This window comes from Cebus imitator, unplaced genomic scaffold (genome assembly GCF_001604975.1).
Source record: "Cebus imitator isolate Cc_AM_T3 unplaced genomic scaffold, Cebus_imitator-1.0 Scaffold72, whole genome shotgun sequence".
Taxonomy (NCBI): domain Eukaryota; kingdom Metazoa; phylum Chordata; class Mammalia; order Primates; family Cebidae; genus Cebus; species Cebus imitator.
In genome coordinates this window covers 1,325,390-1,351,715 of record NW_016107387.1, presented here as the reverse complement: position 1 = coordinate 1,351,715, position 26,326 = coordinate 1,325,390, and the positions used below count along the sequence as shown (strand labels likewise).

Sequence of the window (26,326 nt, the reverse complement as noted above, 5' to 3'; positions counted from 1 at the left end):
TGCATAGTCAGTTATGCCCGCACCATTTGTTAAATAAGCCACCTCCCCTGAAGTGAAATTTCACTATCTAATTACTCAAATTTATTTCTGGATTCTGTGTTCCATTAATGTTTGCCTACTCCTGAGACAGTAGTATACAATTTTTATTCTAATAATTTCATATCAAATATACTCTTTGGTAAGGTAACCCTTACTCTGTTTTTGTAGTTATCTTGGCTAGTCTTTTACATCTGTTTTATTATATGAACTTTGAAATGATCACATCCAGTTCATGAAACCTACATTGTGCTCTAGGGAGTCTCATTTGTGTGCTCAGCTGATCTCCTTGAGAGCATTCAGTGCTGGTTTTGTTAAAGTTCTCTTCTGATTATTCTTTTATGTTTACTTTGTTGGTTGCCAACTGTTTTAAACATCTGCCTTGGTCTTCCTCCCTCCCCTTGCTGGGTTTTCTTGAATGGGTTATTTTCCCTGATCTCTTCATGGTTTAGTATTTCTTCAGCAGGCAAGTGTTTAGGATCTCCTATATTGTGGCAAAGCAGCCAAGTGCAAGTTTGTAGGCTGAAAGTTGACAAAGTAGCAATCTGATTCCTCTTTTCTGAGGACCAAGCAGAGCTCCACAGATCCTTGGGACCCAGAGAGATTTAGCCTACCAGAAAAACCAAGTCAAGGTGGGTTCCATAAGACAAAACCCACTGAGACCTCAGGCAAGCTTGCAGGTACAGCACTGCCTGCCTGTGTTCTTTCAGGAGCCCATCCAACCCCTGCCTTCCCTTCCTAATTCAAGACGAGACAAGCCCAACTCTTCACAAGGGGTACCTGCTTTCTCTTTTCTTCCCAAGACTCTATAAAAGACCCTGGAATCAGTACATCCAAGGAAGTGTAAGTAGTTGGTACTTTTTCATTAAGAGGAGAGAAAGTGAAGAAGGACCTGTGAACAACGATGTAACAGTAGAGAAGACAGTGACTAGAAACCTAATGCACTTGATGATAACAGTATCAGCTTTGTTTTGCTTTGTATGGGAGACTGGCCACAGTCTTAGGATTTTCACTGTAAGGTGACACTTCCCATCATTTTTCCTGCTTTTATCTCCCCATATCTCATCACATAAATTCTTATCCTCGCTTCACTCACGTCTCTGTTTTTTTCATTTAACCTTGTCCTCTCTCTCTTTTAACTTGTCTCTCTTCCTTTCCATTTTATTCTTCTTCAATTTATAATCTTTGCTTTTTGAAAATCATACTTGAACCTGGGAAAGACAACACCAGCAAGACAGATGTCTAGCTCATTTTGTCCCCCTCATAATCTGAAGAGCACATATATTGTTAGACTAAAAGACAACATTGACCTGAACCTACAGCTCCTTATTACAAAATTAGTGCCATGTCATGGGAAGCAAATTAGATCCTAGAAGAACCCATGACTATTTTCTAATTTGGAAGGCTGTGGAATTGTTGAGAAGCACTTACATTACTTGGAATCCCTTCTGCCAAAAACATCCAGCCCAGCAGAGCCACGAGCAAGCGTGGCCACAATCAGTGGGAAGCCAGCTGGTGACAGAGCTTCCACTGGTGTAGATTTTTCTGAAACATGGCTGGGACCTTCCTTGGCATGTCAGGCAGTTGTACCATGAGGAGTCTGGTTACAGCCAGATCATTTACCTAACATGGAGAACAGAAGACATCATATACAAAGATGTCCCCTGGTCTGTTACCTTCAACAAATTCAAATGATTTTTATTACTTTTTTAAGTCAACCTTGGCTGGCAGAACAAAATATATTATGATTTTTAAAGTTGACTTCAGGTGTCCTCTATGGCAGCAGCCCCACAGGTTCTGAGTCACTAACTTTATATCAGACAGAATTTAGGTTCTGAGAAGATTCTATCAGAGTGGGCATGAGGGGCAGGAAAGAGATGCTTACCATTTTAAGGTCAAAAAATAACCCTGAATAGATTGTTTTTCTATGTTAGAAGATAATAATAAATGGGCATGAGGGGCAGGAAAGAGATGCTTACCATTTTAAGGTCAAAAAATAACCCTGAATAGATTGTTTTTCTATGTTAGAAGATAATAATAAATGGGCATGAGGGGCAGGAAAGAGATGCTTACCATTTTAAGGTCAAAAAATAACCCTGAATAGATTGTTTTTCTATGTTAGAAGATAATAATAAATGGGCATGAGGGGCAGGAAAGAGATGCTTACCATTTTAAGGTCAAAAAATAACCCTGAATAGATTGTTTTTCTATGTTAGAAGATAATAATAAAATACTCAAAAATAGAACACTTTCAGAAAATATTTACTTTTGATAGCAGTAAATTTCAGACAGCATATCTTAGTGCCTCAAATACAATTAAAAGGCATATAGGCCGGGTGTGGTGGCTCATGCCTGTAATCCTAGCACTTTGGCAGGCTGAGGTGAGTGGATCACTTGAGGTCAGGAGTTCGAGACCAGCCTGGCCAACATGGTGAATCCCCATCTCTACTAAGAATACAAATTAGCTGGGTGTGGTGGCTCATGCCTATAATCCCAGCTACTTGAGAGACCAAGGAAGGAGAATCACTTGAACCTGGGAGACAGAGGTTTCAGTGAGCTGAGATTGCAACATTGCACTCCAGCCAGCGTGACAGAGTGAGACTCTGTCTCAAAAAAAATGAAAATCAAGGGAATATGGATTTTAGGCAGCAATAAATAAAGGTGAGATAAAAGTGTCAAATAAAGTGGAAAGGGAACTGAATGAGACTAAGAAATGTTTTTTAAGTAGAAAAATAATGCAGGTATGGAATCCATTTTAATAACAGAATTGACACTGCAGAAAGGTGAGCCAATGATGTAGAGAAAAATTTGAGAATTTCTTCTAGAATATTAAGGTGAGAGCCAAAAAGAATGAAAGAAAAGATGGCAGATGTTGAAGATAATGGAAAACCAATGTACAGATAATAGGAGATCCTGAAAAACAAACAAAACAAATCAGAAGAGCATAGAACAATAAAATTGACCTGCATGAAAGATCTCTATCTCAAATCTGTGATTCTGAAAAACAGAGATTTTGTATTTTTTTTCTTTTTTTTTTTTACCTTTGAAATGATTTTTAAACAAACGTTCTTAAATTAGTAAACTTTGATTTTTTGGGGGGCACTTCTAATTTTGCAGCGAAATTAAGTGGAATATAAAGAGGTCTCCCGTATTATCCCATCCCCCTGCAAACATACACAACCTCCCCCATTGTCAACATCACACACATAGTGGTAGAGTTGTTACAACTGATAAACCTGTATTGGCACATCGTTGTCTTCCATAGTTCATAGTCTACTTAGGGATTCACTTCTAGTGTTATATATTCTAGGGGCTTTGACAAATGTATGCAAATGTATCTACCATTATAGCATCCTGGAGAATAATTTCATTGCAAGTCCTCTGCTCCTCCTATTCATTCCTCCCTGCTAACCCTTGACAACCACTGATCTTTTTGTTTCCATGGTTTTGCCTTTTCCCAAAAGTCTTATAGCTGGAATCCTACAGTATGTAGCCTTTTCAGACTGGCTTCTTTCATGTAGTAATATGCATTTAAGTTTCCTTCAAGTCTTTTCATGGCTTAACAGCTCATTTCTTTTTAGCACTGAATAATATTTCATTGTCTGGATGTACCACAGTTTATCTATTCGCCTACGGAAGGACATTTTTGTGGTTGCCAAGTTTGGGCAATTATGAACAAAGATGCTGTAAACATCCACATGCAAGCTTTTGTGGGACATACGTTTTCCATTCATTTGGGCAAATGCCAAAGAGCATAATTGCTGGATCATATGGTGAGAGTATGTTTAGCTTTGTAAGAAACTGTCATACTGTCTTCCAAAGTGACTATACTCTTTGCATTCCCATCAGTAGTAAATGAGAGGTCCCGTTGCTCCACATCTGTGCCCGCATTTAGTGTTGTCAGTGTTTTGGATTTTGGCTATTTCAATTATGGTTCTGATCCTTGTTCAGTTTCTTTAATTTCTTTTTTGCCTTTTACTGTGTTTGTAATTTTTTTGTTGAAAGGTGGGTATGATGTATTATAAAAGAAACAGTGGTAAACAGTTCTTTGGTGATGTGGTAAGTTGTGGTTCGGGGAAGCATTCATAGTGCTATGATAGGCCCCTTTCTTTTGGTGAGCCTGTGCCTTAGAGCTGTGAATTTCACTAGTGCCTCTTATTTTGTTGTTGTTTTTATTGTTATTCCTTTCTTAGGTGGGACAGAGTGGCTAGAGGAAGTTGGAGTTCAGTATTTCCCTTCCTCCAGGTAGGTTAGGCAATTTCAAAAGCCCAATAGTTTAGGCTTTGTTAAAATACTTTCTCTTTAGGGCAGACCTTGTTAAGAATGGAGTACTACAGCAAATTTCAAAATGGCTACTTTTTCCTCCTGCAGCTGAAAGCAGGAGAGAATTTTTCTTTGAAATTATCTGTGAGAACATGCTCTTAGAGCTCCTGGAGGTAAAAGTGGGCCCTCTCATGACTGGGTTCCCCTGGAGGATTTAACTTTCCAGATTTATCCACACTGGGCCTCTAGCAATTTGTCAATTACAGTACTGGTTTTCCCACCCCAGTACTGATTTCCGCAGAGGTTTCTGCTGATAGTTTGCTGCTCCAGTGAGTTGTGATTTTTGTGTTTGCCTGCCTGTGTCTCCAGTTTTCAGGGCAGCAGTTTACTCTGTGAACTCACTTCTCTGACAAATTTAAGAGTTGTTGAGTTTTAGTTTGTTCAGCTTTTTACCTGTTAGGACTGACTTCAAAGCCCCCTACGTGCTGGACCAGAAGCTGGAAATCAACAGTAAAAATCAAGGTGTGCTTTTCATCAAGAAAAATTATTTTAAAAACCAGTGTTTATAAATATCTTAGAGGTTTTTTTAAACAACAGAATATTTAAAATACTACCATTGTTCGGGCATGGTGGCTCACGCCTATAATTCCAGCACTTTGGGAGGCTAAGATGGGCAGATCCCTGAGGTCAGGAGTTTAAGACTAGGCCTGACCAACATGGTGAAACCCCATCTCTACTAAAAGTATAAAAGTTAGCCAGGCATGGTGGCACATGCCCGTGGTCCCAGCTACTCAGGAGGCTGAGGCAGGAGAATCACTTGAACCCAGGAGGTGGAGAATGTAGTGAGCTGAGATTGTACCATTGTACTCCAGCCTGGGTGACAGAAAAAAAAAATTCTACTGTAAAATCATGAACTGTTCTACCACAAACTCATGAACTGTAAAATATTACTTACACAATTTGACAAGAAGACACTATTTGACAATATAATGACAAGAACATATATAAAATTGAGAGTTGTTTCTAGATGAGAAGAGTTACTATTAAAAACATTTTAAATTTCCCAGAATTTGTTTGATTAGTACTGTAGTAAGTAGATATAATTGTAAGAAATTTTTCAAAGAATGAAAAAGTATTTCAAAAGTTAATGTGGAAGAATTACTGGAGCTTTGAATTACTAGCTTTCAAAACACATTACACAGTCACATGATTAAAACTTAGGAACTATTTCAGACATTCCAGCATGAAGAAAATCCAAATACAATGAAGTTTCATCTGATAAATACAACATTTTCATACCATAGACACAATCTGCTCTATTCATGAACAATTCTGGGACATTTGGTTAGCTATATATTAAAAAAAATAGTTGCCTAGTGGGATTACAGGTTAATTTGGTTACTTTTTTTATTTTTCTGAATGTGGATTAGTTGCAAAATGAGAAAACATGATTTTTCAAAATGCATTAAACTCTGGTGATTAATGTTGAAAGGGCTTTTTACCTTTATAAAGAAAATTTGCTAATGATTTAGATAAATGAGAATTTGATTTATAGTTTCCTTCTTACTTTGAAGAGTGTATGTGTGTATTTTTTTTTTTAATTGCACTTTAAGTTTTGGGGTACATGTGAAGAACATGTAAGATTGTTTCATAGGCTCATACATGGCAGTGTGGTTCGCTGCCTTCCTCCCCATCTACTATATCTGGCATTTCTCCCCATGTTATCCCTCCCCAACTCCCCGCCCCCCACTGTCCCTCCCCTATTCCTCCACCGACAGACTCCAGTGTGTGATACTCCCCTCCCTGTGTCCATGTGTTCTCATTGTTCAACACCCACCTATGAGTGAGAACATGCGGTGTTTGATTTTCTGTTCTTGTGTCAGTTTGCTGAGAATGATGGTTTCCAGGTTCATCCATGTCCCTACACCATGGAATACTATGCAGCCATAAAAAATGATGAGTTTGTGTCCTTTGTGTGTGTGGTTTTTTTTTGGAACCCATATTGTTAGCTTAATAGCACAGTAATCCAACCACATCTTTAAAAATCTTTTCTTCTTTCTGAGGGCGCATACAGATTTTTGTAGCATCATCTGTTAGAGAAGCACAGATGCAGAGATGTTGAAGGTGTAGTTGAAGCAACGTTTAGTCCTTCAGGGCCTCCTTTCCTTTCCTCTGTCTGCTCAGCCATTTGTATCACTTAACGCTTTTGTTTTTCTCTGACTTGCAATATCATCCTCCAGCCGTCTGGCTGGTGTTGGACGTCTCCTGAGCAAAGCTGCTTCAGGGAAGACAGATAAGGTTGATTCCCAACTTGGCAGCCTACAAAAGCATTCATTTAAGGGACCTCTGGTGAAGTGGAGCCAAGGTGATCTTTGATCCCATTTTGTTATTCTTTGGGAAATTTACCGTCCATTAGCCTTGATTTTTTTTTTCATCTGTTCATTCAGCAAATAGTTGTGGAGCCCCTACTATGCTAAGTGCTTTGAGATAGCGAGTGACTGACAGATAAGATCCTTGATCTCTTGCTATCTATGGCTTTGAAATTGGAAATTCAATACTTAACCGAAGAGAGTTAGAGGAGAATTTTTTGTAACATTGTGCCTGGCATCTAGACCCAACGAATGTTAATTTATTTTATTCTTTCTTTCTTCTGTGAAACTGGACCAAGCATAGCATTGTCTAATTTGTACTTCAAGCTCTCTAGAGAACACATTTCCTGTTTTAACTCTGTGACTTGGTTCTGTTGCCTTGTGTACAAGAACTCTTAAATGACATTCTCAGCAATTGCTTGCCTGTCACAGATACTAAAAAGGAAACAGATTGCTCGTGTACATCCCAGTGTTCTTACTGAGAATAGCTTAATTAGCAGCTAGAGAGACTGAGGGTTATGGGGTTGGTGCAGATTGCTTGAGGTTTCATGAAACAGGCTCTTCCTGAAGTGTATAGTTATCTGTTTTCATTAATTCAGCATCTAGGTCAGCTTTCTTGTGCTGTTGCCGTGTTTGCCCCTACCTCAATACGTAGGCTTTTCTCTCCTCAACTAACTGCCTCTTCTAAGGATCTCCAGCCTAGAGCAGCTACACAGAGAGGAATCTTAGAGATCTCATGACTTGAGCAAGCAAGTTCAGACAAATGACATGCTCAAAAATATGGTTAATGACAGAGTCGACATTCTGCTCAAAATGTACTTCTATTATGCCATACTATGGGTGATTCCATAGAACTGAAAACCTTGGAGGACAAAGCATTCCAGATTTCAGTGCAGCATTGGATCACCCAATCTCATGGCCAGCTGAATAGTGAAGGATTAATAACACCATTAGATTTGTGTGCAATACTGCATGAGTCCAGACTTTGTCAAGTTTTGAGTCACCAGTCCTTTCCCTGTGCACCTCTTATCCAAGCTTCCTCCAAACTGGTATATTTCCATCTCTTTCCCATATGCTTGTGATTAACCAATCAGTATTGAGTCAGTATTGAGAATGAAAGGAAGCAGAGCAGTGGAATGATCAGAGAGAAGAAATGGCAGCATCAAAAGAGCACTAGCAGAATGTGTACTAGGAGCTTGCGTCAGAATGGTGGCACAAGCTGTAGAGATGGATGGAATTAATTCGCACGTCACTCCTCTACACCAGCTCTGCCTTTAACTCTAGCTGTGGTCCAAATGTCAGAATCTCTGGGGAAATGGCTGACACAGGTGTTCTTTTCAAACTTACAACTTCTTCAGAGCTGTGGTTGACAAATATGGAAATGCTTTTGGGAAGTTTGCAACATATCAAGTACTATTAAAAATGAGATTAAGCAGTGTTTAAGGCTCTTTCTCCTATGATATGCTGACTTGTGCACTAGCCACTTGCCATTGGTTTATGTTTTACCTTGCTTGTGTATTTTACCTTGCACAGGACCAGCTTTCAGCTGACATGTACAGTTTTGTGGCCAAAGAAATTGACTATGCAAACTACTTCCAAACGGTAAGTGCCCAGAAAGGCGAGATTGCTTTAAAAGCTGTTCACAGGAGAAGGGAATGTGGGCATGGAACTAAGGAGTCCCTTGGTTGAAGGGACTCCTTAGAAAAAGGTGGGAGCTTTGACCGTTTTACTAGTGAATAAATCCTGCCATTGCTCCTGATATGGATTTCTTCGAAAACCTTAGAATAAAACTCATTCCCATCCCTTGGGATTATTGCAACTCAGTCCAGTGGTTCTCAGCCAGGAGTAATTTGCTCCCTTCCCTGATGGGTAGTTGGCAATATCTGGAGACATTTTTGATTGTCATAGTTGTGGGGAGAGGTGCTACTGGCATTTAGAGGGTAGAGGTCAGAGATGCTTCTAAATATCCTACAGTGCACAAGACAGCTCCCACACCAATGAATTACCGAGTCCAAAATGTCAGTAGGGCTGACATTAAGAAACTGTGGTCTGTGCTAGCAAGGGGCTTGAGAAAAACAGGAACGCAATTCCTTCCCCCAAGCACATATGTTTTTTTAATCTAGATTTTTATGACTGGTAGGTAAATGATGATCGATGTGGCCTGTTGGCCTACCTCTCATCAAGCAAAGTATTTAGACAGTAAGAAACAGGATCTGAATCATCTAAACTTGGACAAACTGATGCAGATAATTAAGACGCAGGCCGTTTACCAGGATAAATGCAAAGCCAGTCAAAAAACTGCAAGAGATTACAAAGTTCAAATAAAAAATATTAGTTATGCTTACCCGCCTTTAAAGGAATAAAATGCTAAGACCTAAAAACTCTTGATTTATAATCGGGGATGGAAAGGAATGATAAGGAGGGAGGGTAAAGAGAAGAAAAACAAGGAAGAAAGTCTGAAAAGTTTAAAATGCTTTGATAAGTATGGTGGAACACCTGTGGACTGTGAGCAATTTTCCAACATTTCATTAGTGGTTCAGAGTGCAGAGAAGCCCCTCCTACTGGAAAAGGAGTTGATATACATTACTTCCAGCTTGGAAAGTTTATTTTAAAGTAGTAGAATCTTTTCAAGTGTATTCTGTTGGATGTATTCGTGAAGGCAGTATTTAATTTTAGAAACTCTAAGACATTAGAGTTTTACTAATGACCTCGTCGACATTCCAAGTTTTACTAGAGAGCCTGATTGTCATTTGAGTACCATTTATTTCAATATTCTGATTTTTAAATAAAGTCGTATTAGTTTTACTTTAATTTTACTTAGGGACATTAGTATCCAAACTCCACAATAAGCCTTCAAACAGATTAATTTCCTCTCTTCCCCTTATACATGCCCAGTTTTGGGGAAGGGAGAGGAGGATACAGTAAACAAATGACGTAACTATCATTCATGCGTTTCATGCGCTCTTATTACCATCTTGGCCACTTTTAATTAATGAGATGGTCAAAATAGAATACTTGGAAGGAATTTGTTCTTTGGACTGCATCACTCTCACCAAAGCAATCTCACTTCCAGGGTGTTTGAAAAGGATTGCAGATCAAGCCACAAATTTTCTGTTCAGTTATATGTTAAACTAGCTTTGCAGAAACAAAAGATATACACAAGTTAATGACATTTAACCTGTATATATCTCATAAACAAATTATTTTTTATAGTTGTTTAAACAATTTTTTTCTTATTTTAAAAGATGGGGTCTTGCTATGTTGCCCAAGCTGGTCTTGAACTCCTGGGTTCAAGTGATCCTCCAGCCTCAGCCTCCTGAGTAGCTGGGATTAGAGGCATGAGCCATCACACCTGGCTCAGCAAATGAATTTCTAAATGTGTTTTCCATTTCTATTAGCTACGGTTGCCCCTTTCTTTGTTGCCTTTTGCATCGAGGAGGGGGTGCCAGAGGAGGCAGGGTGGTGATGAAGTCAAGTTCTCTAAGCCAGGTTCCAGCTCTGGGGAGCTCCCGCTGTTCCTTTATGGTGCTCCTACTTCCCAAATTTCCACTTGTAGTGACTTTGTTGTTATGGAGGCTAAAGATGAAGCATGCTCATTACTTTAGGTAGATCAGAGGAGGGTACAGGTGACTACTTCCTTCCCCATGTGGAATCGCCTTCCTGCAAAGTGCTTTGCATGCCATGGCAGCCTGTGTCCTTGCCCTTTGCTAAGGGCGATGCTTGCCTTGTGTCTTCTCAGCTAATAGAAGTGCAAGCTGAATACCACAGGAAGTCCCTGACACTATTGCAGGCTGTGTTGCCTCAGATCAAAGCACAACAGGGTAAGTGCAGGCCTTCCCTGGAGAAGGGAGGGCTGGGGAGCCTGCTTGCCTTTCCGGATGAGATGAATTCCTTGTATGTCATTTGTCCTTCCACTCTGTCCAACAGGATCACCTGTAGATGAGCCTCTAGGACTTACTTCCACACTGGTGCCTTGATTTGGGGGTGCATAGGGGTGCCTGTATAACATTAACCCTAGTGGCCCTGGATGGAGTTGGCTGGCCATCCCCCCCTCTCCAGTCCTGTCATCCCTAAAACCACAGAGTGGAGACTCAATTGGGCCTCCCTCTCTTTGGTAATCTTAAGAGAATCTGGACGACAAAGGAAAGCGAGATTCCAGCATGAGTGCCCCTGGCAAATAGCTGACTCTTTCTCACTCCTCCCCTCAGAGGCCTGGGTGGAGAAACCTTCATTCGGGAAGCCCCTGGAGGAGCACCTCACCATCAGCGGCCGGGAGATCGCCTTCCCCATCGAGGCGTGTGTGACCATGCTGCTTGAGTGTGGGATGCAGGAGGAGGTAGGGCTGAGCACGGTCACTCGCAGCCCCGGGCAGGTCTCGCCTTCCACGAGACAGAGCCGACAGGACCGTCCCTCCCGTACCATCTCCAACCCAGCCCCCATGCATCCAAACAGACTGAAACAGTGGTGCAGCCCCGTCTTCTGCAGAACACAAATCAACCCTGCCTTTTACCATGAGCCTTCATTTGGCAAGAAGAGAGGAGCATTGTGAGAGACTGATCTGGCCATTGAGGAATGGATGGCCATATTCTAGCCATTCTTTCCTCAGGTCGGACGTGTTTGGATGATTTGGGCATTCTGCTGCTGCTATTACTACTACCTTTTCCCCCTCCTTCTGTGCATCTTCCTTCTCCTCCTCTTCTCCCTCTTCCTCTTGCTTAATAAATTACCTAATTTTAGGTAACTTTAAAAGTTAAGGCTCTTTAACTTTTCTATCACAGCTCTTTTATAGAGATCCTGAAAACATGATTGATAGATATATTAGAAAACACTTTTTAAGATGCACATGTAAAAAAGTCTACGAGAAATTGTTTTTTTCTTCTTGAGACAGTGTCACTTTGTCACCCAGGCTGGAATGCAGTGCCCGATCTTGGCTCACTGCAACCTCCACCTCCCAGGTTCAAGCGATTCTCCAGCCTCAGCCTCACAGTAACTGGGATTACAGGTGTCTGCCACCATGCCTGGCTACTTTTTGTATTTTTAGTAGAGACGAGATTTCACCATGTTGGCCAGACTGGTCTTGAACTCCGGACCTCAAGTGATCTGCCCACCCCAGCCTCCCAAAGTGCTGAGAGTACAGGCATGAGCCACCGCACCTGGCCCGAGAAGTTCTTGAAAAGTGTTGTCTTATTGCTGCAAAAATCATTTCCTGGGAGATACAGCTCATCTTTGGTTTCTTCCATAGACTGTTTTAACATCTGTACTCCATCTTCCTTTGATCTGATTAGCCAATCAGTATTTATTTAGGGCATGCAGTACATGTTTTATGAGCAAAGTATGAAATAGTGAGATGGGGGACTTATAAACTCAGTGCAGGAGATGAGTCTAGTGTTTCAATTAAGCCTCATTCATCCAAAACAGTGTGTAAGTCTCTAAGGCAGCACTAAGTTTTATGGGCCAAAGTAAGGGCTATGGAAGAGAAGGAAGCCAGTGAACATGCAGGTGTATGTGGCATGCTTCCTGTGTGCCAACCTGTTCTAGATGCTGGATATTCCAAAAGGAATGGGAAGAAATGTGTCTTTTTAATACATTTTATGTGCCAGGCATTTGCATGTTTGTTATCAAATTATTTTATTTTATTATTTTAGTTTTGGAGACAGGGTCTTGCTCTGTCCCCCAGACTGGAGTGCAGTGGTGTGATCTCAGCTCACTGCAGCCTCTGCTTCCAGGGTTCAAGCCATTCTCCTGCCTCAGCCTCCTGAGTAGCTGGGATTACAGGCATGCACCACCATGCCTGGCTAATTTTTGTATTTTTAGTAGAGACAGGATTTCACTATGTTGGCCTGGCTGGTCTCGAATTCCTGACCTCAGGTGATCTGCACTCCTTGGCCTTCCAACTTGCTGGGATTATGGGTGTGAGCCACCAAGCCCAGCCTATTATAGATTTTAACTATTTTTTTTTTTTTTGAGAGGGTCTCACTATGTTGCCCAGACTGGTCTTGAACTCCTGAGCTCAAGTGATCCTCCTGCCTCAGCCTCCCAAACTGCTGGGATTACAGGGTGTGAGCCACCGTGCTAGACAATAATTATATTTTAAAACATCCCCTATCTTACAGAGATACATACTGAAGTATTACAAATGAATATGAATACTTTTTTTTGACTCCGTCTCAAAAAAAAAAAAAAACAGTATCATTATACCCAAAAAGTAACAGTAACTTCTTAGTACCATCAAATATCGAATCAACATAAACTGGTTCTTGAAGAGCAGCCCCTTAGACATCTCCCAGCTCCCGGCTCTGTTTTTTCTGGGCTATTCCATCTCTCACCAGACCTCACTCACTCACTTGCATTTTTCCCTGTTTTGTGTCAGCTATTTACCTTTAATAACAAATAGGCTCAAATTTCCCCTAGCCTTAAAAAAAAAAAAAAAAAAAATCTGTCTTTTCAACCCAGCCGCAGCCTCATATTTCTTCCCAGTCTCTTTGGTTTTGTTTTTTAAGCTACCCGAGTTCCTAAAATAGCTCTCAACATTTGCAGCTCCTGCATCTTTTTCACCACCTACAGATCTGCCTGCAGTGTTGCTTCACCCCTGCCACTGGGCTAAAACTGCCCTCCGTGGTCCCCAGGGACCCCCGGATTGCCAAATCCGATGACTTAACTGCCAGCCTCCTTGGCCACAGCACTGCCTGGTGTTACTCATGTAACCATCCTCGACACTTCTAGCTCCCTTGGCCCCCCTGGTCCCTTCTGGCCTCTGACCACAGGGGCATCAGGGTTCTCTGTTCAGCACCATGGTCCCCTCTGACCTCTGAGGGTTCTCTGTTCAGGATTCCTCCAGTGGAAGGGCTTCACTCGTGCTCAGTGCTGTCCTTCAACATTTCCATGAGAACTTTCCTCTAACACCCCTAAAACTGGACTCCTTAGCTAATATGACAGTCCCCTCCTCCTCATCGTTTTTATGCGTCTCAGTTATGCAATCAAACATCTAAAGGCTTGTCTTTGACAACTCTTATTTCCTTCTCTTTGGCCTTGTCTGTCACCAAATCCTATTGGCCTCTCTTGCCTGGCAAGGGCATGGTTTTATGAAGACCTGGGTGACTCCTTCCCTGTATTCTGCGGCTTGCTGTCTTTGTCATGGCAGCCTTACTGATAGACTCGTCCAAACACATTCATGTAGCTTCCTCACATACATGCCTAAAGAGCTTTGCACATCTGTTTATCTGCTGTACCCTATGTTGAGAAGGGAGTTAGTGATCCTCGCAAGGCAGAAGCTCAATATTCCAATGTAGGAACACTTTTTCTAAAGGAAATTGGAAGTCTATATGGCCATAAAAGATTAAAGGAGCAAGGTCTATTCTGTCTGCTTGTTTATCAGCCTGTGGGTTGCATCACAGAAGGCAAGGAGCTCAGGTGAAACGGAAACCGATAGGCCTTTAACCCATGTGTAACTTACCTGTGACATGGAGGTTTCTTTCCAACCCTGACCTGCATTCACCTTCTCCACACAGCCATCTCCTCCTCTTCTTCTTTTCATAACTCTCTTTCACTCTCTGAGGTGGAGTGGTTCACTTGGAAGAAGTGGCAGTGATTTGAAAATAACTCTTGAGAATGGAATGCAGAAGAATGGAAGGAAACTATTTCAAAAACCACCCCACTCAGCCTGCCCTTCCCCTGAAGGCATAGACTATTTGATTCTAAAATTATAGGCTGGGCACTGTGGCTCATGCCTGTAATCCCAGCACTTCAGGAGGCTGAGAGGTCAGGAGTTCAAGACTAGCCTGGCCAACCTGGTGAAACCACATGTCTACTAAAAATACAAAAAATGAGCTGGGTGAGGTGGCAGGCGCCTCCACAGCTACTTGGGAGGCTGAGACACAAGAATTACTTGAACCCGGGAGGTGGAGGCTGCAGTGAGCCAAGATCATGCCACTAAACAAAAACAAAACGTATAGCCCTGATGCCTCCCAACACACACACACACACATACACGCACGCACGCACGCACGCACGCACGCACACACCCTATAGATCTTCTCACATTCAACTTACCAGACTGACCAGGTCTTAGCCAAATTCTGCTCCAAGATGTATCTGTCTGACACATACAAGAATAAGATGTCTAAGTGCCCAAGCTTCATTTACCCAGTAAATAGTTACTGAGCCAGTGTGATGAGCTACCCCTGTATGTTTGCCCAAGGAGGCTGTGGAGACACAACAGTGGGTAAAGCTAGTTCCTGCTCTGAAGTTGCTTATGTGCAACGAGGGAGACACTGAGAAAGCATAAACATGTTTGACGAGTGTATCAGGAAGGCTGCTATAACAGACGGCAAGCTGCAGAGTACATGAGGGATTTGGAAATGGTGTTGGGAAAATGCATCTAAGAGGTTTCGGAGAAGAGAAGGGGGCAGATGTGCGGTCTGTGCGCCTCGCTGTTGCACCTTGGAGTTGCTGCACCCTGACCCTCTGTCCTGTTGGTAGGGACTCTTCCGCGTAGCCCCCTCTGCCTCGAAGCTGAAGAAGCTGAAAGCTGCTCTGGACTGCTGCGTGGTGGATGTGCAGGAGTACTCAGCAGACCCCCATGCGATTGCAGGTGGGGACCCACAGCCTCTCGGCGCTCCTGTGTGCCACGGAGGCTCACGGGGAAGGGGTGGGTGGGAGGCTGTGTGGCTACAAGTCCAGGACACTCCAGCCAGTGGTTGTCCGATGCACTTCAGATGTGTCCAGTCAGCGTCCAGTTCCAGGGCTGGTTGCTCTGGCCCCTTGAAGGAAGGCCTCCCAGTGTGCCACGGGAAGATGAGGTAATGGTGGGAAGTAAGAGGGGCCAGGTCCCCTGTCAGAGCCTCACACCCATTTCCGTAGGAAGCCACCATTTGCTGTTGACATGGTGGTCAGTAGGCCCATCCCCAATGGAACCCACATGGGCAGTGCTGGCTGGTGGGTCTTATCTCTGCCACATCATAACGGCTCACGGCTAATATTTATTCATACCTAGGAGCTTTGAAATCTTACCTCCGAGAGTTGCCAGAACCTCTTATGACCTTTGAACTCTATGACGAGTGGATCCAGGCTTCCAAGTGAGTACCCCTTGTTTTGGAATGTCCTGTGAGTTACAGTTTATTTGGAATTATGTGCTAAAATTATAGAAGCATGTGACCTGTGATCTTGCAACCACATTTCTTGATCTCTGTCATGAAGGAGTGCTTATATGTTTGCCCAAGGAGGCAGGTCCCAGGATATTGATGGTGGCATTATCTGAGATAGCAGAAGCCTAGAAGTTTCCAAAGGTTCATTGGAGAAGGGGGTTGGAAGCGACTACATAACTGTGGATGTCTGTACCATGGCACACTCTGGAGCAATTAAAAAATAGGTAGAGCCAGGCACAGTGGCTCATGCCTGTAATCCCTGCACTTTGGGAGGCCAAGGCAGGTGGATCACCTGAAGTCCAGAGCTTGAGACCAACCTGGCCAACGTGGTGAAACCCCATCTCTACTAAAAATACAAAAATTGGTCGGGCATGGTGGTGCACGCCAGTAATCCCAGCTACTCGGCAGACTGAGGCAGGCAAGTCTCTTGAACTTGTGAGGCGGAGGTTGCAGTGAGCCGAGATCATGCCTTTGGCACTCCAGCCTGAGCAACAAGAGTGAAACTGTGTGAAAAAAATAGGTAGAGTTATTCACGCTAGCATGAACAGATATGAAAGCAAGTTAGCAAGGACTCCTGTAACATTCTATTGTTATAAAAAGGAAAATAATCACTCAGCACACTTAAAACAATAGAATTTTAAGAGGACCTGTATTTGTGTGTAAGTGCATAAAAGAAAGTTCTGGAAGGGCTCACATAGGCTGATAGCAGTGATTCCTTCTGACAAGGGCGTGGGCACAGGGTCTTGACCCTCACCTGTAATAGCTGAATATATTTTAACAATAAGTAATGACCAACTTAAAGGGAGGTCACATGTCATGACATGTGGGCAGTGGCCTCTGTCTCCCCTCCTGCAGGTGTACGCAAGGGAGAGGCCACAGCCCAAAGCCAGGCCTAGGGCTGTAGCAGTGTGTTGTGAAGAATATGGCTGCACACAGCAGGCAAAGCCACTAGCTCTAACATGTGCTCTGGGTTCTACGTGTGATTTTTGTTTATATATTTATTTATTTTGAGTCCTGGCTTATTTCCTCAGTGATGCATGCATTAGGATGGCATTGTGTGTTCTTTTGAGCCTTGGTAAGAGCTGTCTTAAGTAAGTAGTATTGTTTGGAGAAATATACTTTTACCGAGCTAATGGACCTGCATAGTGAGGAACCAGACAACACCAGTGTGGGAGAATTGGTACCAGCATAAGGATGGTGGAGATGAGGGTAGAGATAGTCCAGGAAGGAGATGAAGGAGGGAGAAGAATGTTTTCTGAGAGCAGGAGTAGGACGAATAGCCACCTTAGCTAGGGGCCTGTGAAAGGAAATGATTTCTAGAGATTTCTAGTCATGGGATTTTGTTGTAATGAGCAACGTCACCTGTCAGAAGCAACAGTGATTCCACTGTGTCTGATGCTGCATCTTCTACTTTTTGAAGAACTGGGCCTGGAAGAGACCTACCTGACCTGGAAAGGACACCAGGCTCAAATGTGTAGATTCAGAAAAAGCCGAACTCCAAGTTGCGTGATGCTATTTTGATTCCAAAGTGGAATGGAGATTATGCATTGTAAAAGGCTGGCTGAATATAGGACCCTCTTTGATCTCATTGTGAAAAGGGGGTGCTGGGTTTCATGATATTAATAATCACAAGCGTTGCCACTTATTGAATGCTTCTTAGAGACTTGACATCGTTTTAAGCTCATTATATGTTTTTAACTCATGTAATTTTGACAAGAACCCTATGAAGTGGGTGTGCTGTTTCTCCCATTTTACGTAAGAGGAATTTGAGGTGTTGATCAGGTATTTAACTGCAGGTTACCTACTGGCTAATAAATGGTAGAGTGGGAATGTGAATCCAAGGATTACAGTGTCAGGGCCTTTATACTTAACCACAGCACTTTTTGCCTCTCTAGGACAAGAATGTGGTCCTAGGGATGAAGCCAAGTGAGAACATATCCTTTGATGGAAACTGTCACTCTTATTCATTGGATAGATAAGTGATCTTGGTGATACGAAGTTAGATAAAGGTAGGATAGCTCAGTGCTTCAGGACCGATCCAGAGATACTCCGGTTCCCATCTCATTTGCAAATGTGGGTCTCCATTAAGAAATAGGAATGATCCAGGTGACTCAAAGAGGTCAGTGTCTTTGAACCAGGGAAAAACAAGAGCCTATTTCTGCTGGATAACATGTTTGTAGGACTTATGGTCACCTCATCTAAACCGAGTAATTTTTCCTAGAACAGTGGTTTCTAACCCTCTGCATGCATCAGCATGGCCTGGGAAGCTTTTTAAAGATACTAATGCCTGAACCTTTTTTTTCGGAGATTTCGATTGACTTGGTCTGGGTTCTGTGATTCAAAGCTCCTAAGGCTATTGGGTTGATAACTGTGAGCCTCTGATGAAGCTGAGTTTCACCAGAGGTCGACACCAACCTTAACATGACATTGCACTTCAGGCCAACTCAGCAGGACACAGACAGGTCTGCCGTAGGATGGTATATCGGGGAGTCGCAGAAGGGGGTAGGGAAGCAAGAGCTGAACAAGGACAGTGCAGGACAGCCTGAAACTCGAAAAGGACTCATCATTGCAAGCCACTTACACGATCTATTTCCATGCTGGAGTCCTGCAGAATACAGGCTCACAATAGCCCAGAAGCCGAGCTCCCTGACTGGTATCCTGGTTCTTCCTGCAGCCCCATAACCCTGCCACACCAGAGCGGGTCTCTGGCCTCTGTCACATATTCACTTGGGGCCTCTGATGTGTGCAGAGGAAGCATTGTTATATAGCACAGGACAAGACAGAAGGCGAACACAGAGGGGTAAATAATAATAACCAAATTGTTTTAATACTAGCTTGCTGATACGGTCAGTTACGATGGTTGGTTCTTTGGTATCAAATATTACAGTGATTGGCTAATATGATTTCCAATGAGATTTTATTGATTCGTGCTCAACCAATGACTTTTCCTATCAATTTCCCAGTATCCAGGAGCAAGACAAGAAACTTCAGGCTCTATGGAATGCTTGTGAAAAGTTGCCCAAGGCCAATCACAACAACATCCGGTAAGTGGATACTGTAGACGCATGGCTTGGGCTTCCAGCTCCCCGGCTAAAAGTCATGGTGATCACCATGCACAGCATCTTATGATGTCCAAGGTATTATTAACACTTCTCTTTTAAACCCCAAACCACCCTGTGAGGCAAGGCGGGGATAATTGTTGCCATTTTGCAGTTAAGGAAATGGACTCAAAGAAGTGAACCATTGGCTCATTCCGTTAAAGGAGCGAAGATTAATGCAAGCGATCTTAAGATAGTGGGGATTTATGGTAAAGACAGGTGTTCGTGGGCTGGGTGTGGTGGCTCACGCCTGTAACCCAAGCACTTTGGAGGCCAAGGCAGGCGGATCACCTGAGGTCGGGAGTTAAAGACCAGCCAGACCAACATGGTGAAACCCTGTCTTTAAAAAAAAAAAAGAAAGAAAGAAAAGAAAAAGGAAAAAAAAAAAAAAAAAAGACAGGTGTTCGTGGATACCCGGGAGAAGCTGACCTATGTGGGAGGTGGGGGAAGCAGAAGTGTCCTTGAGCAAGTCCACAGGAAGGAGAGGCGAGGGAGAGTATTTCTAGCGTGCCACCATTCCCGTGTTCCACGTCTGCCTCTCGCTTTTCTTGCTACCGTCTGCACTTCTGTTTAAAACTCTGCGTGCTGCAGATCCTTCTCCACGCCCGGCTCCCGCTGTTTCACACCCTGCTTCTTTACTGCGTTGTCTTGCCAGCGCCTGTCCCGGCCCTGCCACCTTTCCTCCCAGCTTCTTAGGATGCAGATTTTCAGCATCAGCACCTCCTGCCATCTGCCTGATTATTTCTGTTTTTGTGCTGAAAATCCCCAGAATGATGGGAGGGCAGTTCCTCAAACAAATAAACACAGAATTACTGTAGGATCTAGCAGTTCCACTTCTGGGCATGTACCCACAAGAATCAAAAGCAGGGACTGACTCTCTGCACACTCGTATTCATAGCAGCAGTATTCACAGTAGGTAAAAGATGGAAAATCAGATTTCCATCTACAGATAAATGGATAAACGGAATGTGGTATGTTCATTTAATGAATGCCATTCTCATTCTTGTCATCCCATGGATGAACCTTGAGGACATTATGCTATATGAAAGAAGCAAAACACAAAGGACAAATGCAATATATGATTCCACTTATATGACATACTGGGAGTGGTTGAACTCATACAGAAAAAAAATGGGGTGGTGGTTGCCAGGCGCTAGGAGTGGTTGCCAGGGGCTAGGGATGGTTGCCAGGGGCTTAGGGGTGGGAGATTATTGTTTTTGTTTCATTTTTCTTGAGACAGACTCACTCTGTCTCCCAGGCTGGAGTCCAGTGGTGTGATCTCGGCTCACTGCAACCTCCGCCTCCCGGGTTTGAGTGATTCTCCTGCCTCAGCCTCCTGAGTAGCTGGGACTGCAGTTGTGTACCACCATACCCAGATAATTTTTGTATTTTTTTTTTTTAGCAGAAATGGGGTTTCACCACATTGGCCAGGCTGGTCTCAAACTCCTGGCCTCAGGTAATCCACCCGCCTTGGCCTCCCAAAGTGCTGGGTGAGCCACCATGCCTGGCCAAGATTATTGTTTAATGTGGACAAAGTTTAGCTAGGGAAGATGAAAACATTCTGGAAACGGATGGTGGTGATAGTTTCCTAACACTGTGAATGTACTTAATGCCACTGAACTGTATACCTAAAAATGGCTAAAGTAGTAAATTGTATGTAGATTACAAATAAAATCCCAGGAGTGGGACTAAGATAGGTTCAACTCATGGCGTGTTGCTGACCATCGCCCTAGGCCGCTGCCCAGCCCATGGGTTGGCCTAAGCTCTCAGCTTAGCCCCCACATACTGATCCAGACCTGTGTGGCCTCTTGGAGGGTAAGGCATGACCAGGAGAGGCTGTGGGTGGAATTGTCACAGTGACAGCTAAGTGACTACATGCTAGGACGTGAGTCTTCTGGACTTTCTACTGGGCTGATGAAGGTGAGCAGAAAATCCCAAATGAGTCACTCCACTAGGATCCAAGCAAAATGGGGTGAGGACCACAGCCTGTTGTAACTAAGAGGCCAGGAGAAAACATGTGCCCTGGAGTGTTCCAGGTCCTCTTGTCAGGGCCTGGCAGATTTTTAGTGTGGTTTGCCAGAGCTGTTTTTTAAAATTTGCACATAGCTTCTTCATTGTATTTGTTTTATTTTTATATAGCTACTTTGTGGGCTCTTTCTATAAAATAACTTCATTAAGCTATAATTTACAAACCTTTGAACTTTTTTAACATGTACAGTTTAATAGTTTTTAGTGTGTCCATATGGTTTTGCAACTATTACTAGTGTCTAATTTTAGATCATTTCCCTTACCTCAAAAAAGAAATCTTCTTCCCGTTAGTTGTCACTCCTTATTTTCCCCAACCATGCCCCTAAGCAACCACTAATGTACTTTCTGGCACCACAGATTTGCCTATTCTAGGCATTTCATAGAAATGGAATAATATAATATGTGGCCTCTTGTGTCTGGCTTCTTTCACTTAGCATAATGTTTTCAGATTTATCCATGTTGCAGGATGTGTCAATACTTCATTCCTTTTTGTGGCTGAATAATATTTCACTGTATAGATATACCACATGTAATTTATCTGCTCATCCCTTTATGGGTATTTGGGTATTTTCTACCTTTTGGCTATTATTAGTAATTATGATTCCATGAACATTCATGTACAAGTTTGTGTGTGGGCAGCTTTCTTGGGGTATTATCCCTAGAAGTGGAATTGCTGGGTCATATACTAAGTCTATGTTAGACGTTTTCTTTATTGTATCTTTCCAGAGCACCCAACTGAGGGTAACTCCAGGAAACACCATCCTAGCATGTAGATGTTCCTGCCAATAGTACTTAGACATACCTTTTATCACTTCTGCACACGGGGAAAATTATAAACTTCAAAACAGGATAAAGTAGCCCCCTTATCTGTGGTTTTACCTTTTGCAATTCCAGTTACCTGTGATCACTTGTGGTCCAAAAATAGTGTGCTATTCAACTGTGTGCTTACAGTTGAATAAAGTGTTTTGTGGCTGGGCATGGTGGCTCACACCTGTAATCCCAGCACTTTGGGAGGCTGAGGTAGGTGGATCACAAGGTCAGGAGATCAGGACCATCCTAGCCAACATGATGAAACCCTGTCTGCACTAAAAATATAAAAATGAGCCGGGCGTGGTGGTACGCATCTGTAGTCCCAGCTACTTGGGAGGCTGAGGCAGGAGAATCACTTGAACCAGGGAGTCGAAGCTTGCAGTAGGCCAAGATTGCGCCACAGCACTCTGGCCTGGCAGCAGAGGGAGACTCCTTCTCAAAACAACAACAACAACAAAAGCGAGGTGCTTCAAGTCATTATATACTGAGTCAGAGGCAAAGATGGAGACTTCCTGGCCAGTATTAGTTCACACCTGACCCAGTGAGATCTGAGCCTCTCTGTTTTTGGAAAGAGGATGCAGAATTTCCATTTCCTGACACATGATGCATCTTCATTACATTGTAGGATGCATGGGTCTCCTTGTCAGTGAGATATGTGACATGAGAGAAATTTCTCTCTAGTCCCCGGGGGAACACGGCTGTTATTGAGCCCTGCTTAAACCTGGCCCTTCTAATTTCCTTTTAGATACTTGATTAAATTTTTATCCAAGCTGTCAGAATATCAAGATGTAAACAAGATGACTCCCAGTAACATGGCGATTGTTTTAGGACCCAACCTCCTATGGCCACAAGCAGAAGGGTGAGTACAGAGCGAAGGAGCCATGTGGGTGAGCAGGTGGGACTGCAGGGCCTGGGCGGGGGGGCAGGCCAGCTGGGGCCCCAGCTAAGCACTTGCCTCTTGTATTTTCCAAACCCTATGTCTCTTTTGGCCTGGTCCTTTTTTAGGCTGAGGAGGAGGCATACATTCTGCACATTTTTCTTTCTGTTGATGACCCCAGAGCTACGGGTCTGAAATAAGGGTCTTCTCTGAGCTACTTAAGTCAGCATTGGGATGGGGGAAAAGGGCATAGGACATGGTGGCGCCGGCCAGGCAAGCTCTTAGTCTCTGTCATCAGAGGACACGTCCCAGCATCAAGATTCATAGGGATAGAGGGCTGTCTCCAGAAACAGCAGAATTGGAAAGAGGGTAAGAATCACAGGGATGGGACGGAGGAGAATCGCATCTCACATTACAAGTGGCTTTGTAGGTATTGTTCATGGGCCTTGGGGTTATCCCCATTGTGCAGATGGAAAAAGAGAAGCTCAGAAAGGTGAAGTGTCCCTCCCAAGAGAAAGCCTGCTCTCAAACCTCTGCCTGCAGGGTTCCAGTCCAGGGCCCCTTCCTGGGCTCTGCGGCCAGACGACCATGGGCCTCAAACCCTGCTTTAGCTGGTAACTTCACCCTGTCTGCCTCTGCTCTCTGCTTACAGGAACATTACAGAGATGATGACCACCGTGTCGTTGCAAATTGTTGGGATCATTGAACCTATCATCCAGCATGCAGACTGGTTCTTCCCTGGGGGTACGTGACAGCACCTAGGTGGATGGGCAGGAGGCAGGGAACGGGAATATCACTGCGAGTCCTGAGCCTTTGAAGCCAAGTACCACTGCCCACGGGCTTTTTTTTTCTTTTTTTTTTGATTCACCTATAAACACGTACACGCACACGCACACGCACATGCACATGCACACATACACACACAAAGGCATCCACATACCAGGGTAGCTTCAGCTTCCTATTCTGTAATCTCTATTTCAAGGGACGCTCTGGCCTGAAAGTGTCCACTGTCTGTACTAACCATGTCCATGGATTTTACTGGTCTAATATCCATACTATGTTTTCTTCAAATCTACAAATCTTGGAATGCTGGTGCAGGAAGGAAACAGAGACTCCCTGCTCCAAATCCTTCACTTTACAGATGCAGAGGGAGACTGAGTCCTGATATGGATGGGGACTTTTATTCAGGACTAACAGATCATCTGGGTGCCTTATCCCCTTTTGCTACACTAGGTTGTGCCTTTGAGTTGTCCCTCAGCTTGTGAAGGTGGAGCTCAATCTCAAAGGCAATGAGATTCTTTTTTTTTTTTTTTTTAATGCCAGCTTCAAAATTAGGCTCTTAAGGCAGCTTCCTAAGAGGAAGCTTCAGAGATGTTCTGAGCCACAGAAGCCTCATTCCATAAGTAGATGACTCTCAATGGTGACAGCTTTGAAGAGACAGCAGTTGTTACATTAAATTTGGCATCTGCTTAAAAAAATAATAATTGGTACTGTACCTTATGTTTGGTAGACATTAAGGGAATGCTTTTGGCTGTGCCACAACAGCTGTTAAGACATGTGAGGATAATATGTTAGTAATTCTATGCTCTGCCCATTAGAGGTAATCAATTAATGCTGTTCTAACATTGAAGAAGTTTGTCTTTCTTTTGCTTCATGTGTTTTAAGGTCTGAACTGCTGAATCCCTGAGAGTTGTGTTGATAACACAGAGTTAGGAATCAAGATAAAGAAATAAAGGAGATAGAAGTCAAGGCAGTAATCCTATAGGTTCTGTGGCTGAGCTAATTCATTACCACTGCAGGCAGACAGAATTGTGCAGAGCTAATTTATTCTCATTGACTAGGAAAGGATGGGATGAGTACTTCTGTGTATCTCTTTGACAGCCAAAAAACAACTTTGATGAAATCTCTTACTATTTCTAATATCTTGAATTGATTCTCTGTGGTTTTCCACAAAGGCAGTAACGTCATCTATAAATACGAATATTGCCTCTTATTTTATTTTCTTGACTAATTCCATTGGCTAGCATTTCTCAAATGGAATTAAGTAATGGTAGTGATAGTGGGCATTACCTTTTTTCATATTTGATTAGGACAGCTGTGTGCTTTTAGTCTTAAGCATGAGGTTTTAGAAAGATGATTTCGTATATTGCAGAAAGTGTCTGTTTCTGTTTTTACTAAGTTTTTTTTTTTTTTTTTTGGTCACCAATTGACATTGCTTTATTAAATGCCTATCTAGGTGATCACATGTGTTCCCCTTTTTGGTCTGCTAATGTGATGCATTATATTAATAAGGTGAATTAATATGTGGAACCACGGGATGAAATTTTCTGGGATGACATACGAGGGATTGGGTGGCTGTAATCATCACTCCCCTGCCCAGGAAGGATGTGGGAGACCAAGTGTTCACGTGCACCAATTCTTTCTTCCCCGCAGAGATAGAATTCAACATTACTGGCAATTATGGGAGTCCAGTACATGTGAACCATAATGCCAACTACAGCTCAATGCCCTCCCCAGACATGGACCCCGCTGACCGGCGCCAGCCTGAGCAGGCCCGCCGGCCCCTCAGTGTCGCCACGGATAATATGATGCTGGAGTTTTACAAAAAGGATGGGTATGAACTGGTGTCTCTTTCTCAGCACTGGGGATTGGAGGAGGTGGTGGAGTGGGTGGGTGAGACGTGACAAAAGCAGAATTACGGGAAGGCTGCACCGACTCCTCTCAGCAGTTTAGGTGACTTGTAGCAATTGAGCTGTCTCTGGGATGAGTTTCTTTGACTTGCCTCCCTTTAGATCAGAGGTCAGTGTAGCCTTCTTAGCTGACACAGTTATGATCAGTATTAATTAGTTCTCTTCAAAAGGAAGAAAAGGTAGTCACTGGGCTGGGCGAAGTGGCTCATGCCTGTAATCCCAGCCCTTTGGGAGGCTGAGTCGGGCGAGTCACCTGAGGTCCAGAGTTGGAGAGTTCGAGACCAGCCTGACCAACATGGAGAAACCCTGTCTGTACTAAAAATACAAAAATTAGCCAGGCATGGTGGCACATGCCTGTAATCCCAGCTACTTGGGAGTCTGAAGCAGGAGGTTGCTCGGGTCCGGGAGGTGGAGGTTGCAGTGAGCCCAGATTGCGCCATTGCACTCCAGCCTGGACAACAGGAGCGAAACTCTGTCATTAAAAAAAAAGAAAAGAAAAAAGGTAGTCACTGAGGGGAATTGAAAAAGAAATACATACATACTTTATTTGGAATCAAAATGTATATATGTAGATCAGTTCCCAAATTTGTAGTGGCTTTACTTTGATTATAAATAAGCTCATTTGCATTCTGGCACAAACAATACCTTCAATGTACAGTTGAATATTCCCAGCTTCAGCCTAAAACTTGAAACAGCCTGAGTGTAAAATCTTTCTAGATTTTTAAGATGTTTTCCTATCTTTTATTATTAACATCTGTAACTACTTTAGTGCCGCTATTAAGAGGCTTGTAAGTACATTCAACTTAATTTGCATAGGAGCAACCCTGTGTACACTCATGTTAAATTAGTTTATATAATATTGAACTACATAGGCCGGGCGCGGTGGCTCAAGCCTGTAATCCCGGCACTTTGGGAGGCCGAGGCGGGTGGATCACGAGGTCAAGAGATCGAGACCATCCTGGTCAACATGGTGAAACCCCGTCTCTACTAAAAACTACAAAAAATTAGCTGG

General features: G+C 43.2%; 1 protein-coding gene across 6 annotated transcripts in view; it reads left to right on the top strand.

The window, feature by feature from the left end:
• Positions 1-26,326, top strand: part of ARHGAP44 (Rho GTPase activating protein 44) — a 219,697-nt gene that overhangs the window by 155,068 nt on the left and 38,303 nt on the right. For all 6 annotated transcript variants that reach the window (XR_005200822.1, XR_005200821.1, XR_001826152.2 and 3 more), the window contains 9 exons: positions 8,202-8,270; positions 10,408-10,489; positions 10,877-11,004; positions 15,147-15,258; positions 15,661-15,742; positions 18,775-18,855; positions 22,493-22,606; positions 23,277-23,368; positions 25,058-25,238. Coding sequence is in view for 2 of the 6 variants with exons in the window: in XM_017531386.2 (XP_017386875.1) it covers positions 8,202-8,270; positions 10,408-10,489; positions 10,877-11,004; positions 15,147-15,258; positions 15,661-15,742; positions 18,775-18,855; positions 22,493-22,606; positions 23,277-23,368; positions 25,058-25,238 (941 nt within the window). In the remaining 4 variants the exon portion in view is untranslated. The remainder of the gene's footprint in view (positions 1-8,201; positions 8,271-10,407; positions 10,490-10,876; positions 11,005-15,146; positions 15,259-15,660; positions 15,743-18,774; positions 18,856-22,492; positions 22,607-23,276; positions 23,369-25,057; positions 25,239-26,326) is intronic.